This window comes from Asterias amurensis, chromosome 10, assembly GCF_032118995.1.
Source record: "Asterias amurensis chromosome 10, ASM3211899v1".
Taxonomy (NCBI): Eukaryota; Metazoa; Echinodermata; class Asteroidea; order Forcipulatida; family Asteriidae; genus Asterias; species Asterias amurensis.
In genome coordinates, this window is record NC_092657.1 from 9,073,829 (window position 1) to 9,095,168 (window position 21,340).

At 35.5% G+C, this 21,340-nt stretch overlaps 2 protein-coding genes across 2 annotated transcripts; both read right to left on the reverse strand.

Moving 5' to 3' along the window:
• Positions 1-3,735: 3,735 nt before the first annotated feature.
• On the reverse strand, positions 3,736-8,741 carry LOC139942619 (uncharacterized). The gene is made up of 3 exons (XM_071939467.1): positions 8,730-8,741; positions 5,319-6,666; positions 3,736-4,252 (listed from the first exon to the last, which is right to left on the reverse strand). The coding sequence occupies exons 1-3, from the start codon at positions 8,739-8,741 to the stop codon at positions 4,206-4,208; spliced, it is 1,407 nt and encodes a 468-aa protein (XP_071795568.1). The 3' UTR covers positions 3,736-4,205.
• A 5,319-nt stretch (positions 8,742-14,060) lies between these two features.
• Positions 14,061-17,728, reverse strand: LOC139942620 (uncharacterized). The gene is made up of 5 exons (XM_071939468.1): positions 17,507-17,728; positions 16,861-16,995; positions 16,146-16,361; positions 15,377-15,435; positions 14,061-14,235 (listed from the first exon to the last, which is right to left on the reverse strand). Exons 1-5 carry the CDS (start codon positions 17,726-17,728, stop codon positions 14,061-14,063), a joined length of 807 nt encoding a protein of 268 aa, XP_071795569.1.
• Positions 17,729-21,340: the final 3,612 nt, after the last annotated feature.

Consider the following 21,340-nt stretch of genomic DNA (forward strand, 5'->3'; position numbering starts at 1 on the left):
TGTGTTTTTTTTTTTGCACGACTTTGAATGTCTCTTAGAATGTTGTTGTACACTGGAGACTATTTCATTCAACTCCACATCTGATTGCTTTGATGGCAATGCACAACTTACATACTTATCAACAAACTCTGCTACTTCATTATCAATTGATGTACTCAACTTAGGTGCACCTTCAATCCAAAATAGACAATGAGTGTGAGGTGAGCCTCTTTGCTGAAATTCTACTCTGTAGAAATAGTCTTTGACTTTACCTATCGGTGCTGCACTCGACATTATCACATCTTTAAGAAATGTATGAAATCGTTTATCAAACATTCTGGCAACAGTTACAGGGTTACTCCTCAATAACAGACATTTGTCATTCCAGTCCAATTCGTCAAGACTCCTTGTGTCACCTTGTTGTCTGAGTAGCGTATTGAGTAATTCAGGCCATCTCATATCTGCTGCAGAAAATGAACAAAACCATGTAGGTATACCAAGCTGTCTAACCATTGCTAAAATATTCTTCTGACAAGCACTCCAAAAAGGTGGTGTTCCTCGGATAGGCTTTAAGAACTTGTATCCCTGGTCTGATTTAAGCATATCTTTCAACTTCTCTTTGTCATTAAGCATTCTAGCAGTGACCTTTCTACCATCATTAGTTTTGCCTGAGCCTTTCCTTAGTGCAACAGAGACACTGGATATAACTTGCTGAATTTCAGACATATATTGAGCATAAAATATATACTGGGTACTTTTGGCAAATCTGTTATCAACATTCATCAATCTATTGTTGAAATATCTAGAGAGTGTTAATCTAACATCACGCTTATCACTAAAGACAGGTTCACCTCTTGGAAACAGTACCGGGAAACATTTAGCCTCATTATTTTCTTCCATAAGCACTCTGATTGGACTATTTCCCTCACATGGTGCAACACAATACACATCATCAAAATACTGATCAAGAACTTCCTGTCCAATATTGGCAGGCTGCATGCATGTATCTAATGGTATTCCTCTTAACCTTTCTTCATCTGTTTCATTCTTTTCTATATCAATCTCATTTTCATCTTTCTCTATTACTTCATTATCTTCTTCTTCATCCTCCTGCTTACACAAAGAGTTATTCCAGTCTGTATCAATTTCAATATCACGATACCACTTATTGTTCTGCTTAAGATAACGTAAGGCAGTCTCAACATGTTCCTTGTTCACAAATTGATATTGGAAATATCCTTTATAGGCCAGTTTCCTCTTGAGCTTGACACGGATCATCTGATCATCATTTTGAGGTCTTGGTAAAGATTTCACTGTTTCTGAAGTATTTGATGGGACGCACACGATTGGACCACGCACTCCAAATTGTCCCCCTTTAGGCAATGCTATCAACTTTACAAATGGAATATTAAGTGCAATTAAATTCTCTTCTAGCCTGTTCAAATTTGCCAACTCTTCAGGAATTTCTGCCAGTTGTAAATTATTGCAAAAAGCTTCTGGTGGTATTTTTCCTCTCAGTAATTTGCGATCACAGGTATAGCATATCCAGAGACAAGACCTGCTCGATTCTGACACAGCACACAACAGTCTACAATTGTCATCACATATGTGTAGATAGTTCTCATTGATACAATCTGTATTTCTGTATTTACTTTTGTTACATTTGACAACTTGTTTACGAAATAAAAGTCTCAAACACACAGCACAAACATACTCTGGTCCTTTTGATATTTCCTTCTTGAAATCTGAAATCACATTGTTTATGTTATGTTTCTTCCCTTTCTTCATAGTTACACGACTGCTATTCTGTCTTTTAAGATTCTGCCTAAAATTTGCATCATCGTGGTACCTTTTTTTTGTCATTTCAATAACATTCCTCCTAAACTGTTCATTGTTATGATACTTAGATGCTGAAGCTTTCAATACTTTATTTCTATAATAAATGTCATTACGGTATTTGTGAGCATTTTTGTCAATCAATGCACTTCTGAACGTCTCATTGTTGTAATATTTCACCTCACTAGCTTTTTTAACATCAGACCTAAATTCATCATTTTCCTCATACTTAAGTTTGCTTGCATTCTTAACATCAGACCTGAATTCATCATTTTCCTCATACTTAAGTTTGCTTGCATTCTTAACATCAGACCTGAATTCATCATTTTCCTCATACTTAAGTTTGCTTGCATTTTTAACATCAGACCTGAATTCATCATTTTCCTCATACTTAAGTTTGCTTGCATTCTTAACATGAGACCTGAATTCATCATTTTCCTCATACTTAAGTTTGCTTGCATTCTTAACATCAGACCTAAATTCATCATTTTCCTCATACTTAAGTTTGCTTGCATTCTTAACATCAGACCTAAATTCATCATTTTCCTCATACTTAAGTTTGCTTGCATTCTTAACATGAGACCTGAATTCATAATTTTCCTCATACTTAAGTTTGCTTGCATTCTTAACATGAGACCTGAATTCATCATTTTCCTCATACTTAAGTTTGCTTGCATTCTTAACATGAGACCTGAATTCATCATTTTCCTCATACTTAAGTTTGCTTGCGTTCTTAACATGAGACCTGAATTCATCATTTTCCTCATACTTAAGTTTGCTTGCGTTCTTAACATGAGACCTGAATTCATCATTTTCCTCATACTTAAGTTTGCTAGCATTCTTAACATCAGACCTGAACTCATCATTTTGTTTATACTTCCTTTTACTTGCAAACTTCATTTCCTCTCGAAACTTAACATTATTCTTGTATTTTACTTTGCTTTCATCAATTTTAATCGCCCTTTTTTCTTCACTTGCCCAATAGCTTACTTTGTTGGTGTTACTATTTGATTCAATTACTTTTTCTCTGTACATCTCATCATTCCAATATTTCCTCTTGTTATCTTCTCTATTTTTAGCTTTCTTCATCTCTCTGTACTCAGCATCATTCATGTACTTCTCACGTTGTTGTTGTTGTTTCCCTTTTTCGCTTTTGTTCATATCACCCAACTTCACATTTCCAGTTTTATTACGTCTTCTTCTCATATTTTCTTTTTGCATTTTTCTATTCTTCTCTGCATTTGCTCGTTTTCTTTTCTTTGGAGTACGTTTTTTCACAGGTTGTTTTGTTGGTGTACGCTTATCATTAGCATTACTTTTCATCTGCTTTCTATTTTGTTTTGACTGCTTAACATGCTTAGTATCACCCTCTGCAGGGTGTTCACAACACACATCAGATTTGGTAAAACAAGCCCCTCGTTCTTCATCAACATGACATGCCTGAGGTGACAATTCCTCAACAGATACAACTACATCATAGTGAACTCTATGTTTATGATTCAAATATATACCCATTTCAGAAACTACAGCACTCCTCTCAACATTCTCTGCAGAAAATCTATACCACTTAGACGATTCATCATATGTGTATATATCAATACAAAGCATATGTGCCATTGCCATAATTTCAATCTCTGTAGCCCAAGTACCACTATCAAACATTCTTTGTCTTGTTACATATTCCACAATATTACCAAATCCAGGCCTCAAAAAAGCTACAAATTTATCTTCATTTTGCAACAAGTGACTGACACAAGCAAATCTTATCCGTGAATAATTATCTTCAGTTCCTGATAATGCAAATGAAACAGCTCTGAAGAAACAATTACCATCACCTGTAATATCTCTGATAATCCTTGGTTTACCCATGGCTTCACATTCTGAACTTAATACGTTAGACATCAAATGTAATGACTCCAGTACAAATTTTCTACAAATAGCCTTCTTAGCTTCTTCATTCAATGGACAGAATGTCATAACACCAGGTCCTGATACTTCAACTATTTCCACTTCACTAGAGTCATCATATGTGCTGCCATTGTCATCTTCTATTCTTGCAAACTTGCTGCTACTCATGCCAACATCACATTTGCCCAATTCTTCACTGTAAGCATCTTGGTCAATAGTGTTCTTTGATTTCCTTTTCAAGTTACATTTGCCTGATACACTAGGTAAATCTAAGTCATCAATATCTAAACACAATTCCACAGTCTCTGACATGCCATGAGGCTCACTTCTATTTGCTCCATCTGTACATGTACCTGTAATAGCTTGAACACCATTAACACTGAGGGTTATACCGGTTAATTCATACTGTTCATCATTTGACAGATTCATAGATTGCGCTAGTCTAGTACAATACCTGAACACACCTTGCCAGGTTCTTGCTCTCATGACAATACTCGTTCCATCTTGAACCATACAGCCTCGACTACTTCTGGAATGTGAATCAAACACATAAAAAGTTCCATCTTGAGCAATGACTGCAAATGTATTTCCATTGAAACTTATAAAGCATGCGTGATATTCTTGGAGATGTTGTTGTAGTGTAGCTTTCAATGGTAGCATATTAAATTCAATCAAGTTGTGATCATTTTCATCAAATGTACCTGATACCGAGTCATGATACTCCATGCTATAATGTGTGCTCAATACATCTAACTCAGTTGGCAATTCATTAATCAACAAGTAATCATTGTTCATCGTTGAACTCTCTTGTAAGAAACCATACAATTCATTCCCAGTCCTGAGAATATTATCCATATCACTACAGTTCCAATCTTTCACTTCTTTTTTCTTGCTGTACATCATTGAAACCAGACTATTAGCGACACACTGTTTACCAGAATTTGCTCCAAATCGTTTATCTCCTTGATGAAAATTACCTTTTGCAAGTACTATTGATTCATACAATGTTGTTAGATTAACTGTTTCAACCTTCAAATTGTCCTCACTTTGTATTCTCAAAGAGTTGTTATCAACAAGCACATCATCATCATGACTATCTTCATTTCCCATTTTGTTGTTGTAGTAATCCACTGAGCATCTTATTTCACAAGTTTCTATTTGACCTAACTTTCCACTCTCAAGCATCTGTTTCCAACTCCCCTCAATGTCTATACCAAGCAATCTTGATTCTTCTTGGTTTGGTAATTCAGAAATTGTCTCTGTCATTGTTGTATCTATCTTCTTGTCAGCTTTTTTCTTTGCCATTTTGTTGTCAACACTGTCTGCTCCATTAGCTACTCCATTAGCTACAGATGGTTGTGCCTTTCTACTTTGATTGGTAAACAGTGTCTTGCATTTTGTTTCCAATTTCTCTTTCTTATCTTTGTTTATTTGTTCTTGGTTCTCCTCTACATCACTTCCCATATTCTGGTTTTCTTTGTTTTTGTTACTACGCAAAAAATAACCTCCAGTTTGCTGAACCAAACCCTGGTTTCTGGCTACACAAAGACATGCATATTTACAGCTTGGATCATCTATATTAGCAAAATCCTCACCTTCAACATTTAAATCTTCAACATACGGAACTCCATCAGCATGCAACATAACTGCAACTTCTTCAATGAAACCATCAAGCACTGGAATTTCAAATATGTTCTGATCTGCAGGAATTCCAAAATCATACATCAAAGATTCAGTGTAATTACATCGTCCACATTTGCGACACAACCATGACACCGGCTTATTCACTATAGAAAACTGCACCTTGGAAAATCCCATACAATGGACGTGATACAATATACTACAACTATCACATGCTACGACCTTTTCCTTTGGACCAGTTTTGTGATCGCACATCCAACAGAGTCTTGTTTCTTTTGTCTTCCAATCATTTCTGGCTCTGCTAATGGTTTCCTTTGCTTTCAATGGCCTTCCTCTTTTATTCGGCTTAATGGACTTTACATTTGTCTTACATGAGCTCTTTCTCTCTCTGCGATTGTTTGTATGCATTAATGAAGTTGAATGCATGTTGTTCAGAACACAACTCAAACTCCTTCTTGTATGGATTTCAATATTCTTCTGTGCCTTCTTATGATTCGTTTTCTCTTCTTTGCTCATACGCATTTCCACCACCTTACCATTCTTATGCCTTTGCAGTAACTTCTTCCGTTCATTTCTTCTGACCTTCTTTCTATTTGGTTTTGATACCTTCTTCTCATGATGATACTCTACCTCGCATTCTAGAACATTACTCCTGCTACAACATGTTTGATTCTTTGCCTTCAACTTACTCACTGCCTTAGAATTACTCACTTTGTTTCTGGTCAGCTTGTTCAATCTCAACTTCCTCTGCTTGATCACTTTTCGCCTCTGCTCACGACTACCACTGCTGGAAATATTTGTCGCTTCGCTTACAGTTTTCATATCAGTTTTCATTTCAGTTTTAATTTCAGGGTATATTGCATCTTTGATTTCAGTATGCCAACGGCCATCACTGCCATCACATTGGTGTGACGACTCGGTCATCGACAACGCCTGCTTCAGACCATCTTCGGACAGCCTTAAAGACAGACTTCTCCAGGGAGGTGCCAACCCCAGAGCATTCCCACGTCCAGTTCCTTTAGGACAGGGCTTTATGTTCGCCAGGGCCTTGCCAGATCCTTTAGGCATGGGTACCCGACTTCCCCGAGAGGGTGCTTCTCTCAAGGCATTTGAATGAGAAGGGAATGGAATGGTGCATGGGTAAGGGATGACCTGGGTACACATTAAAGGGAAGGAATGAGATGTCAACATGGAGGGAGGGATGCTACTAGTGAAATGAGACCGAACAGAAACAGACAGGGAAAACATATAATGCCGACCATCCACCGTCGACTTCGGCAACTTCTTGAATCGTGGCATCTTCTGTAAAAAATAAAAAAAAAAAAATTTTGTAAACTGACAGGGACCACATATAAAAGTTTACCAAAGTGCATCTGTCACATTAACAGATTTTGCACATGGCTCCATCTTCTTTTGGAATACCTCAGTCCACTCATAAGTGTTTTGGCATGTAAATTGACATGCAGGCTTTTAGTGAAAAAAACACAATTGCGTTGATTTGTTCGTTATCATAAATCTTTTTTTTAATCAACCGCAGTATACAAGCTTTTATAAACAACATGCCGTGACAACTCCAGAGGGCAAATCTGCAAGGGGTGGGGTTGTAATATAAAATAACCATCATATGATTATTTTATTATTATTATTTATTTAATATTTTTTCTTCATAAATCAAAGACTATTTGGTAATAGTTACTTTGCATTTAATGCAAGTATGCACAGCACTGTAAAAGGATTTCACATCTATGCATGTCAATCACCCTGTTGTGACCCTCACTGAAATTTCATTTCCCGATCCTTTCTATGCCCCTATTAAATGAAGTCTTGCTTTCCTCTTCAAAACACAATCATTCAAATTTACTTTCCAACATGTTGTTAAAACAGTGCTAATGTAAGGCAATACTTGATTCACAGACCACACTCATGACACTAACTACATACTGTACAAAGAAAATTGCATATCTGACCTACATTTTAAATAAACTGTTGCAATTATGAATTACAAATAAATAATCATGAATGTTGCACTTTTAATTATTTTTCTTTAAACTGTAAAGAATCATCTTAACTTTTTCTTATTACTAACCATATATATAAACATTTCTATTAAATATTCACAAAAATAACAATAGTATGCAATCACACATTCCACCGAAAGCTGAAACTCTTGCAAAAGCATACATGCCCCCAAAATCTACCCCTAAAACTATGAAGAAAGAAGATGATTTCACCAAAAAGTTTCCACTGGCATCAGGCACCATGATGTTTCCTAACAAGCATGAGCGCTGATTCAATGAACTAGTATAGCGTCTTTATACTAATATTATATACAGACAACGTCTTAACTTCTGCAGACTACTGTTTGAACAATTGCAACTTTTATTATTGTGTTCGCAAAAACACACAAATTAGAAAGAAATGAAATGTTTATAAATGACATTTAATGCTATTTATAAACGAGGGTTTGATGATGTAAAATAATATTAATACTTACAGTTACCACTGTGAAATGACCGTAGTCTAAAAAAATAAATATAGTATACACAGCCGTAATATATAGGGAAGTACTAAACACCGTCATCCCAATCCCCCTCACTAAAACAACATACCAATAGTAGAACTTAGATTGCTCCATGTCAAACATAAACCAAGGACAAAAACCACCACACATAAAAATATAACAAAATAAGTGCTGAAATATTTCAATGAAACAAACAAAATTATATTTATTTTTGTTAATCTTTTTTTCATAATTTCCTCCCGTGTACAAATTATTGGTCCTAGCTTCAATAATGCCACTTCCAAAATTCTGCAGATTTTGTCATAATTTTGCATGGGACCAGACTGAAAACAATACCAAAACAGTGGTGAGAACTACATTTATAACGCCATAAACATGCCATTATGGAACCCTCCACATCTTGTTCACCACAGGCCTCGAAATAACCCACGGCACCCACAGCAATTGCCGTGGTGCCCTGTGCTTTTGCTGTGGTGCCCTTTGCAAGGTTCCTGTACAAATTTACATTTTCCTCATAGAGGTGCCCCTTACCGAAGGAAAATTGATGTGCCCCTTTAAGAGTGAAGTTCAACGCCCCCCAAAACAAATATTGACCTTTGCATTTTATAATAATGGTGAATAGATTAAACAAAATCACATCAAAATAAACAAACTCAGAACTTTCAGATAAAAAAGATTATTACACTTCCTGCAACTGATGATATGCACTGGTCCCTAGCACCAAAAAAAGAGGAAGTCGATGAGTTGTGTGTATTACCACCAAAGTGTACTTTGGGCCACAATAGACCATACGCTAATTTAGTATTGTGCTAGTCCTACATGTCCTACAGCAGTCTGCCCTTACGTAGTCATCCATTCTGTAGAACCCCTACCTATTGTTCCTTATAATCAATAAATCTTGTTGTTTTAGTATCGCAAAATGCAAGGCAAAATAAGACACTGCTAACTGCCGGCCCTGCACTGCTGGCAACTGGCATGACTGCACTGACTTACCTTTTATTATTTCAATGGAATGTCATGATCATGGTCACAATGACACCGAGCACTACTAAGTGACTCTTTGATAGGGGGGTTGCGAGGTATTATTAATTTATTTAGTTGAGCATGGATGATGTTAAGTTTTGAGCTGATGTGATGAGAATATGATAGAGACTCGAGACGAGGGCTAGCAACAACAGCATTGCAAATGCAGTATGGCAATGTCTGGTAACTAACAATCTACATGACCTAGCAGGTAGAATGGTACGTAGTACAAAACCTGACCTACACTCGAGTTTCAGACATGCCGTATGGTGCCACCACTTCTTCATTCATTTAAAAATGAAATTATTATTATTACTATACTAATGCCAATGGTACTAATATTAATAATTATTAGGCTTAGTTAGGCCTAGTTGGTTTATCAAATTTTCCTCAATCACAAATTATGACTATGGGTATGGGGATGTACTATGAGATATACATTTTTTTTTTTTTAATAAGTGAAAAAGTGGTGACACCATACTGAAGTGAAAGTTATCCCTCGAGTTCAATATCCCAGGATACATAAACAACAGAATTTCCTAACAACATACATTGTCATGTGTACACACGTATATGTAGGCTACTTACGCGCGCAACACCTACATGTACGTACAAAAATATGCATATACATGTACATGTACATTTTCAACGTCATTATCATTGTACTCTCTCGGCCTATTAAAATACCATACAAACGAGAAGCACATTGACAATTTAGGTTTGACCAATGACAACCACAAGTTTTGAGACAAATATGACAAAAAACAACACCCAAACATCTCACAAAAACAAGTAATAATCTAAATTGTTTCAGATATATCCAGATACAATAGCCTACCATATTCTCCGTGGATCAGAATCTGGTTCCAAAGATGCTAGACGCTTCAGTTCTTGCAAATCTCGCACGGTACGGGACCACACTAATGTTGTTGACTTCTCGCAACCTCGTTCCAAGGAGTGATCGATCTCGCCGCGAAATTTTGTTCAGAGCATGCCTTTTGCTTCGCTCGTCCCCAGCGCCTTGCTTTAACCAAAGGTGCTGGGATGGGCAAACGCATCATGCGCGCTCGTTTTAATAATGCGCAGTCCCATCATGCATCACAGTCACACTCATGCTGTATTTCTATGCACTGCATACATGACGTACTTCCTGAACAAGAATCTGTTCAAGCGATTAGTCCCAGCGGTCCTGGATAGACTGGCCGCTGGGGCCGAGCGAAGCCTTTTGCTCGATCATGAAGGTACGATCGCAATACGAACGGGGCGCGAAGACGTGACTCCGATCGAACTTTAAAAGAGGGCGTACTTGCGATCTCAAAATAAAAAGTAACATGGTTTGCTCCATGGTTTGACCAGAATCAATACCAACCACATGTTGTTAACGTATTATTCGCATGGAGTTGGATGCTCCGTTTGAGGCTCGATTAACGTTGTTAGACACGATTGTGTGTACAAAGTGTGCAGAAAATTAAAAAAAAATTAAAAAATTGAATCGTTATTATATTACACATAATAAGGTAATTTGTGATCATACATTGTAATACTCCACTGTTCCAAAGTTTTTATCAAATTATAGCTTCTTTCTAATCAAAGTTCTTAACAAAGTGAAAAAAACATAAATATAAAATTGCCCTTTATTTGAATCTTTCAAATTTGAAAAATTATGTTTTAAAGTTTTACTTTTATTATTAATTGTTTGATACTGTCAATAAGTGTGGAAAATAACACAGTTGTTTTGACACGCTGCAATGATTTGAATAAAATATATTTATTTCCAAATTAATAAATACAACATTTATAAAGTAACAGAACACAACTTTTATAAAAATATCAACTCAACTGAAAAAATGTCTTTTTACAATGCTTTTTTACTTCACATGCAAACGTTCAAACATCAAGGCAAACCCCTTTCCACCACTAATTTAACTTAAATTACCCTATCAAAAGAGTACACCTGTTCTTCTTAAAATAAATCAACAAATAATTTTGCTTCCAATAAAAAATCAAACCAACACAAGTGATACCCACTGAGTCACGAGACTCACAGTCATATCACAATGTAAACAATGTGCATGGAACAATTGCTTCCCACCTTGAGACACAAAAATAATAAAACATCCATACATTTGCATGCACTCATTCCTATACTGCTTATTTTTACTTACTCCCCTTCATTCATCCCCCCTTCATCATCTATCCATTCATTCATCATTCATTAACATTTATTTAGTTATACAATGTACAGGAATTGACTATACAGCTTTAGTGGTCAAATAATAAATTGACATGTTTTTCAAAATGAATGCTACCCATCCATTTGCCAACCAAGTTTGTCAACACAATAACTAAGACATTGCAAAAAAAAAATATAAAAAAATAATAAAAATCTATTGTGATATATTTTAACAAACAACACCAACAAAATGGAACATTACATCAGCTTCAGCACCATTCCATTAAAAGAGTTTTAAAAAAGAACCAATACCCACTGCATTGACAATGAGAATACAACTAGATTTACTTTAAACATTTATTTTACAGTAATGTATCTGAAAACACCTTCACCATTACAATAAGGCCATATTCAAATTGGCAACATGACTATAATTCAACTTCTCCTGGATTAACATGTCAACATGTGTTGAAGTATGTCCATAACCAACACCTTTACACATAGCAACTGTTGTAGCCATAGTTATAGCCATAGCAAAAACCGCCTAGTTGCAGTTGGCATGCCAGATACCTTAAGTTCAGGAGTCTACTTACACAATGGTGCAAACAAATCCATGCATTTTTATGGACACTGCATTAATTTACTTGATTTATTTTTGGCTCATTTACATTGTGAATGCATGAGTCACGAAAGTCGCTGATTGTGTCATAATTTGTTTTAATGTGATCCTTTAAACATTCACCAAATCAAGATCATCATTGATTTCAACCTTAAAAGATAAATAAACAAATTATTCAGCTTCTAAGCCCTGTTTTTTGTTTTTCTTACTATTTCAACCTAAGAACATAACAGTCATAAATATTAATTGGAAAACATAATCACCACGTTGACCTTTATCCAAAAGACCTTTATTTCTTTTGTTTACAAACATCGACCACCATTTTGTATTGAAGGCCTTGAGTAGCTAAAAAATAAGTGGCTTGGCAAAGGTTCCCTTTTAATGAAAGAATTACACATATTTTTTTAAGGAAATGTAACGAAATGTAACATTAACCTTTTTTGAATATAATTTTCTTAACAACATGTGCAATATTTTGACATTGGTACAGTAATAAAATTTGCCAACCAAGCTTGTCAAAACCCATGTCTGTGACATTGCAAAAGAAAGATCTATTGATATAATAACAACAAAAACAGCATCTTAATGTTTCAATCATCACACACATTTTGATCCTTAAAAAGAAACAAGTCCAAAAAGTGTCATTTATCATTCCTAATAAAACATTGCTATACTGCTAAAAAAGAAATACATCAGCTTGAGCACCATCACTTAAAACAATTAGAAAAAAACAAAAGCAACGCCCACTGTATTGACAATGAGAATCAAACCCATGAAGTAGTGTAATTTCAGTCTCTCACTGTGTTTTTTCTAAAATAACAATGTGAACCTAAAAACACACACCAAGTCAAGATCACCATCAATTTACTTCAGAGAAAACTACTAACTGCAGCTTAAAAACACAACCAATTCTGAAAACACATTTAATATACTGCTTCAAACATCAAAACATCAGTTTGTACAACAAACTGGTAAAACCAAAAGCAAACACACTATATAAAAACTTGCCTCATGCCATGTCAAATAAACCAACTAAGGTACAGGTCACTTCTCAGATTTGGCTAAAATTCATTTCTTATATTTATTAATGAACAAAGCACACCCCCCACCCAAATGTTTGTCAAAGTGAATATGGCATAATTTGCGCCAGAAAAAAAAAGTGCTTTAGTACCTGCAAGTAGTTGTCACGCAATGACTCAAAACATATCCCAATCCTTATTTTCTGTACAAGCTACTTAAAACTTAAAACACAAAAATTAATATTGACTATGCTCCATGATGCATCCAGGCAAATGGACCAAACAATGTTTGAGGGACTCCTCCCATTTCTGGTGAGACAACTCTTTGAATACCAGGTATTTTGTCCACATGTATTAAATTGTCCCTTTTGTTCTGTATTTTATATGACAATTAAACCACTATTTTTTAGAAAACAATTTATTCTGTTATACAAAAAAGTATTTTATACATGACCTCCACAGATTTCATGTCATGTTCATGATGTAATTTATAATACTATACATAAAAGTACCATGAACATTTTATGCAATCAGATTGGTCGAAGACTGGTTCACGAGAGATATTACCTTGTTCTTTAGAACAAATCTGTGAAAGAATGGTGAACATGCATAAATAAATGGTCCCTATACAAGCACATTGTTTCATAAAAGATCTGTGGACAACAATATCCTCATTTAGGGGCACTTTGTTGACTTATTCACAAAGTCAATCTATATCACAAAATAACCTACAGTTCAGACCAATCAGAGTGCATCCCAACATTTTATTGTAAAAGTAATACAGAACTATCCTTATTTATTGTTAATCATAGTGCCAAGGTAATCCACATACACATGAGCAACAAACTGTTTGTTTTCGTCAGTTTTGAGTGTTGTGGGGTATGGAAATTTAAATAATGGTTTTCTGCAAATAATATTAGTGTTCATACAGCAGCCTGTAGAGAGAAAAGGCAATGAAATACCCTTCTTTGAGAATAAGTTAGAGTTATTTAAGTTTAAATCACACACTGGATTACCATTTCCTGCTGTGTATCTTCTTCAATGGCAATTCACAACACACTACAAAATGCAAATATTCAATGAGGCAAATCGCAATTTCTTGAAGGGGGTGGTATGCTCACTGTTATAGGCTTATAATTCCAACACAGTTTTTAGATTTGTGAAGGACTTTTTTGTATTGTTTATTGTTGTTATATCCATACATGAGTATTGTAAACCAATTTCAGCCAATCTGAGAGTGACCTGTACCAATCTCAAAACACAGTTTTATTTGACATGGATTAACCAAACTCATCCATAGCATACAACAAAGTCAAGTAAAAGTTCTTCCATGTACCAGTCTTACTCTGTGTTAAACTTGTTGATACTTCTATCAACAGATCTGTACATGACATCAATGCAAAAAGGCATAGCTGCTTGCAAGTCATCAAGGCAATCCAACTCCAATCTGTCAAGTATCAATCCTTCCTCAACTTTATACTCCACATTATCTGCTGTATCCAGATGCAACATGCCACTGAAAAAAAAAATAACATAAAAATAAAAGTGATGCTGTTGAAACCCCTCAGCCCTTATACATTTTAGCTAACCAAAAAAAATCACCAAACCATATTCCTTAACCTCACCACTGTAACCTTGATATTCGACCTGTGCAAATGAACTCACGCTGATTTTTATGGTCATTAATTGTTGTTGTAATCACCAAATCTATACTTTGCCTATAAGGGAGTGAAAGTAATAATGAAGTATGAATACTTTGTGGTTACAATCCAAAGACCATATGGCTGTGACTCACAATAACCATCACCTTTTACCTTCGACCATTACACCCAAAACAATCCCAATCTTCCTTCCCAAAAGACAACTCCCCACCAAGTAACAAATCCATGTATCAATCCTATCTGGAATTTCAGTCCAAAAACGGATAGATGGATGTCATGAAAGACAGCAGGATGCCTAGTGGACAGATGCCACAGATGATGACAATCCCTCCATGACTGAAGGGTAGAACAAAACAAACACATCAACCCCCAAAACAAAACAAAAAATTTTTCATCCCTAAATTACGTAATTAATCTGTAAAACTCCTTTCAAACATTCCAATTTGCCTCCATTAACAACAATAATTATGAAAAAAATATGTATATTATATACATTGCTCACACACAATGTACATAATTACTCAAAAGCGCATAACACTTCATTCATTACACCCACATTTATGGTGCTAACAAACTGTTCCTCAAATTAACAGACTCATGTAATAAAACAATACACTAAGCACATTTTCAGTAATGATAAACTTAAGACTTATGCTTGTGCACACCACTACCATATCCAAACCTATCACACTCACTCTCTGATTATATCATCACAATATATTCTCACACAAGCAAAACATCTCTTTAACAATTTTTAAAATAACAATTGTAATTCTACCATTACAATATTGAAGTCTACAATTTGTTCCTAATGAGGCACTGCAACTCTCTTTAACAAGGGGAACTTCTTTGAATAAGTTGTCAAAAACTTTGCAAAGACCACCACAGCAAAAGTACAGAGCAAAGTGACAACTGCTGTAATGATATGTGTTAGTTCTACTCCTGCAATCCTGGTCATGATAACAATCACAAGAATGAAAATACTGCCATACTTACTTTTCATCGACATTGAACCCATCAATTTTTAAGGTTGCCCTCTGGTCACAGTCAACAACCTTATCACAGTAGGAGTAAAGAAAACACTTTTGTAATTACTAATAATAATTACCTCAAAAAAGTACCCATACATAAAACTATTTGAATAATCTGCACCTTTTTAAATAACGTGGTCAGTTTGTTAATATCTGAAATAATGTAGTACCACCACCATCAGTTATGAAAGTATTGCAAACACAACTTTAAACCACATGATCACTTTATCATCAGACTCATCCATTTCTTTTCAATAACATGTAAATGTAGGGAGCATGATATTTGCCAATGACATACCATCCCCCCTGATTTTAACTCAACAAATTTAACTCAACAAATCACAGCAATCAAAAATACTATGATTAAATAAGTAAAAATGTATACAAAATAAAAATGCAACAACAAATATCACAAAACCATATTATTATAAAAATACAAACACATCTAAACACTTCTTCAACAAATACAATTTGTTTACCTCATCTTAAGTAAGTTTTTGTGAACAATGTAATGTATACATTACATTGTTCACAAAAACTTACCACCTATAAACACTTCGACAAATTTAAACTATTGAGCAATCAAGTTTTGTGCAATGGAAACTCCAAATTAAAACATCCATACTCAACTATTTCCCTATTTCAAAAATTAACACAGAACCATAAAACAACATAATATAACCAGTACATATAGATACATAAACACTTTAACTAACAAGAAAAACATTACTCACCTCAACTGTGGTCTGTTGGGTACTATTCAAATTCAACGAGTTGTTGTACATCTTGGAGTAGATATTCTTCACCACAACAGTTGTATCTACCTCAATAGCTTCACTATCCGTAGTTTGTCTCCACAAATTCACACATACTTTCTTTGACCTGTCGTTAACATCTTCAAGTTCCAATTCTCTTCTTTTAGATCGAGAACTCTCCTTCAGTGGTGACACCTTATAAATGTCAATATAAATAACAATGAAAAAATGTCAATGAAAAATATACAATATACTTAGACAATTAACAATTATTGCATGATTAAACACAGCAACTCAACACAGCAATTACCTATGTACATGTAAAGTACAATATTATGTAAATTATTCTGATGTATCACGGTGAAAACGAATAAATATACTTGTGCACAAAGAGCATTAAACTTACACCATGGTATTCCCAAAGGTAGATGGAGAGAAGGTGGGTAAACCAACAAACATAAGCTGATACAAAATATTTGAAAATGTGCTTCTGCTAAACTTTCAGCCACTCATGGGCAATACTATAATCCTTATTTTGTCAATCCAAAACGAACTTAAGCCTTACAATTATATGAACTCTAAAACATACACATCATGAAATACCATCACAGCAATTACAAAAAAAATAGACTGGAGTATTCAGTTCATTGTACACACCTCGCCAAAAGACAAACAAACTTTCCTGGACACATACCTTCACTACTGTCCCCGTTACAGAAAAGCGTTCATATGGATCTTTGCTCAAAGCATCTCGAACAGCCACAACTGGGGCATTCAAAAATACCTCCAATGCTTCACAATTGAAATCAAAAACCTCGCCCCTGTATATCTGCAGGTCAAATAACAATGAACATTGTACTATAAGAATATTAACACAATAAACTTGGAAATACAAAAGTAATACACAAGTCTTACAGATGGTTCATCAGTACAATCACATTTACAAATTTATTATAGTGATTGTACTAATGAAAAAACAAAATGATAATATATTACCCAGTTCTACTCATTTTGGCTCAATATGAATTGTTAAAAGCATATATTCTCTCCATAACCTACTCAATAAAATTTGGCCCAGGTTCTGTTTATACACCAGGTACATTAAGTATATAAATATTACATTTAAACAAATAATAATACACATCTACTTGAGTTGCATATTAAAAAAAAAAAAATTCTATATTAATCTTATTTATTTTCTTATCATTATAAATGCTAAGAAAACAATGGTCAGCAGCGTCTGTGATGTTCTTACATGAAGCCGAGAATTAATCTTAATATTTAACTCACACAACAATAAATTAGATACCAAAATACCTATCGATCTTCATAGTTCTCACCTTTGATTTCTCCGTCAGCCTAATAATGTCCTGGTTGCTTGCAGAACATGTTAGAGTTGCATGGGTTGCCTTCAAATATTTCTCACGAACTAAAAATTTCAAGTGAGACTTAACACTTGTATAAAGCTGCCGCACAACAAGATCCTTGGTGACAACATCAATGCAATGGGAAGCCCCACGCTCTTCCAAAGCCCCCAAAGTCCTCACAAAGACTGTAGCCATCTAAAAAGTATAAGAATCAAATATACAAATACATCAAAATGTCATGCTCGACCCAAAACTACAGATTCAGCGTTACAGAGCATGACAATGTCATGGCAAACCAACCTGCTCTTTTTAATTGTGTTGCATACCATTTCAAACCACATCCCTACCAAACAACACACACAGAAAGAGCCAGATAGTGCTTTAGCAGCTCCTCCACACAAACAGCTATAATAATAGCCCCCTCGCCCGAAACGCATTCTCATATTTTTTATTAATAACCAGTGTCAGTGAGTAAGCTTAAAAAAATAGTGTAACTCGTTACCATATTAAAATCTAGTTACTACCCTGCACTGACTGAGTACCACCACAACTTGTATTGTAAGTATTTTACACCTCACAACACAAAATATCCTCCGCTGTCCGGTTTTTGATGTACTTTGCCTTAATTCTTTGAATTGAAAAAAAATAATGACACCACATCAATGATGCCCTAATAATCAACTGATGCCCTAATTGCCTTCCTTTGTTTATAAGAAGTATGTAAAAAATATATTAAAACTTGATATTGAAACTTTCACACCATGCACCGATATTCGATGACTTCAATAGCATCCCCATATTTTGAGTTTGACCTGTTTTCGAGGCAAACAAGAAAGTCAGTGTCCCAGTGAAGCCGTACGTGGAAGAAACATCTGCAGTGACTTCAAGTGTTCTGTGAAACTTTGTGTATGACTCTCTAGCCAGCAGTTGTCTTCATTTTACTCAAAATATTTTGTATTTAATTTAAAAAGTATAACAATGGTAATTAGCAAAAACTTAAAATAAAAAAAAAAAATATAAAAAAAAAGTGCAAATAAGTCTTCGCTTTCAAATGTTTTTTTTATAATAGTTTTGTGTCTTTTTATGTTTCGTAACATTTATAATAAAGCATACAAATAAACAGTGATAATTGAACCACCAAGCCAATGTTTAAATTTTAATATTATTAATAATAATTATAATTATGAGGGATAAAAAAAAATTATCCAGAGTGTTGGAAAATGATATAAGGCACATGGCTTCTTTAAGCCTCTGTATTTTTTCCCCCAGAATGCTCAGCAGAATGTTTAGTCACATTATTTGATCATCGTGAATAATGAATTGAAAAAATGTTTGATGAAACTTTTTCGGCGGGCAAATTTTTTGTTATGACCCTGACAGTGACAGTATGACATATTTTTGTACCTTTGCATTTTTACAAGTGCAACTTACCAGTGGAGCCTCTGCCTCACATAATTCTAAGTTTTGGTCAAAGGAGAGGAGACTCTTTGCTTGGCAAGTCAAACCACAAACATTGTATCTAGGGACTGTTTACATTGCGCGCAGAGAGGAAAAGCTTTGCATCAATTTCTGGCACACCTTGAATACAGGATCTCCTATCCTACGATATAACAACCTGCCAACATGGTAGGACCCTGTTGATAATTCAAACTTATTCAAGACCAACAACCACCGCCGGCCCTATAAAAAACATAATAATTAGAAAATCACTACTGGATCTTTACACCACAACAAATACAGTCTTTACACTGAATTCGTAAACATTTTCATGAACTCCAGGAGTCTTACCTTTCTCCAAAGATGAGATTCTCTGCTGATAAGTCGAGTGCTAACGATAGCTACATTACAGCGGCCAGCGCGGGTGTTGACCAACGTCCCCAAAACTCGACCTTGCGGATGCGCGCGTACACGCACGCACGTGACTACTTAGGCCGTGTCCGAAACGACGACTTCGGCTACAGCTACGGCTAGATCAGCGCGTCTACCAGTGTTGAAGAATAGGCAAACGCGCGTGATCTAGCCGTAGCTGTAGCCGAAGTCGTCGTTTCGGACACGGCCTAAGTCTCGCGCGCAAAACAGGTTCCACCTGATTCCGGTATGGAAGGGGATTCTGTCCCCATACGACGAACTAGCTGTGCACACAAACTTCTTTTGATAGCGCCCTCTTTTGAATCATCCTTCTCCAGCAGCCGACGTTAATTTCACTCCCAGGGGTCGATTTCACCATGATTTCACAAAGAGTTAGGACGTAATCGTCTTATCTCGAGTTAGGACGAGTAACTCGTCCTAAGTTAGGATTAATCTTAAGGTCTGCATGCTACAGTGCAGGGTTGGGACTCGTCCTAAGTCCTATAAAATTAGTCGTAAGTTAGGAAGAGTTTTGTGAAATCGACGGCAGGACTCACAGCTAGTTGGGGGAACAGATGTTTTCACGCCGACCACACGCGTGACCTCGGTGTCATTGACATTAACCAGGCGGCCATTGCTTTGTGTACAAACTAATGCACAGGCCCATAGGGAATATTTGGGGTTTTTTTTTGTTTTTTTTTTCTCAGCCCCATTAATTAACCCAAGTCATAGACCCCTGTTAATTGACACCACTTCGACTGTGTGTGTTAAGTGCCTACAACTTATGATAATTAGTTTGGCGTATTAAAACTTGCCTATTTAATTTTAGTGCGGTGCACCCCTGTATTGTCTCATCCACTAATACAATATTTCACTAAAACAAAAACTCAACTATTTTAAAAACACATTACCATGGAGTACTAGTTCCTTTCTATAATATAAAACTTCCCGTCCTGGTGATGGCGCTTACACATTCAAAACACGACATGGCAATCCAAACGGTGACAACTTTTTTACATTTTTATCATAATTATGAATGTCAGATTTTCGGACTCGTTGTCTTCGCGTTAGGATACTGAAATTTCAGTCTTCTTCCATCACAGCACGCCACAAACCACTGGTGCCAGTGACAAAAATTGTATCTCGTCAATCATTCCATGATTAAAACAATTGTCATAGATCTCCTGAACAAGATGTCATAATGTCCTTGTTTGTGCTGTCTTAGGTTACAACTTGTGACATTTCACTCTAAAAGACTACCCCACTCTGTCGTTTACTTCCTGTCCAAACAGGAAGCTCTAAAGTTCAAAAAGTCATATCTCCTGAACCATGTCATTAAAGGGACACATTGCCTTGGATCGCGCGCGTTTGTCTAATAAAAAGCATTTTTTAATTAGCCATTCTTGTATCTGTCATATCTTAAAAAGTATACGTCTAATCCTAAAACTTTTTTCAGTTATAGACTTATCTTGCAGTGTAGATGTTAGTTCTGGCCTAACATTACCCGGCGTCATCATAACGTCATATTTGTAGGCGTTTGTTCTTGAAGTCTACAAAGTAGACACGTTGAGGAAATGTTGGGTGGTAAATCCTGGCACCATGGCTACAACGTACTTTTTGTATAGGTCAAGTCACTTTCAAATAATTATTTAATTAGTAAAATTGGCACACTGTGTAAAGCATACTAAGAATATGTTTGCTCGGCCACATTAATTAATGAATTAATATTCACCAGATGTAATAGATTGCAATCCATAATAATTTAATCACATGTGAATAATTTATTAGCTAATCTTCAGGCCTATATCCCAAGAAGTGTACAACCGATTTTCAATTTTGTTTTCAGTTATAGACTCCTTGGGCATGAGAAATTAGCCTTAAGTAGCCCTATTCCCATATTGACCATGACCTTTGGGTCAACCGGAAGTGGAACTATATCTCAAGAATTACACAGCTGAT

Bases quoted from the DNA above. Each gene is read 5' to 3' on its own strand.
- LOC139942619 (XM_071939467.1), bottom strand. The intron at 4,253-5,318 runs GTGAGGATTTTG...TTCACATTCCAG, and splicing joins TGAAGATTTAAATGTTGAAG to AAGTAGTCGAGGCTGTATGG.
- LOC139942620 (XM_071939468.1), bottom strand. From the start codon at position 17,728: ATGGCTACAGTCTTTGTGAGGACTTTGGGGGCTTTGGAAGAGCGTGGG. The intron at 16,362-16,860 runs GTATGTGTCCAG...GACATTTATAAG, and splicing joins TAACGGGGACAGTAGTGAAG to GTGTCACCACTGAAGGAGAG. The intron at 14,236-15,376 runs GTAAGTATGGCA...TTTTTTTTTCAG, and splicing joins GGGTTCAATGTCGATGAAAA to TGGCATGTTGCATCTGGATA.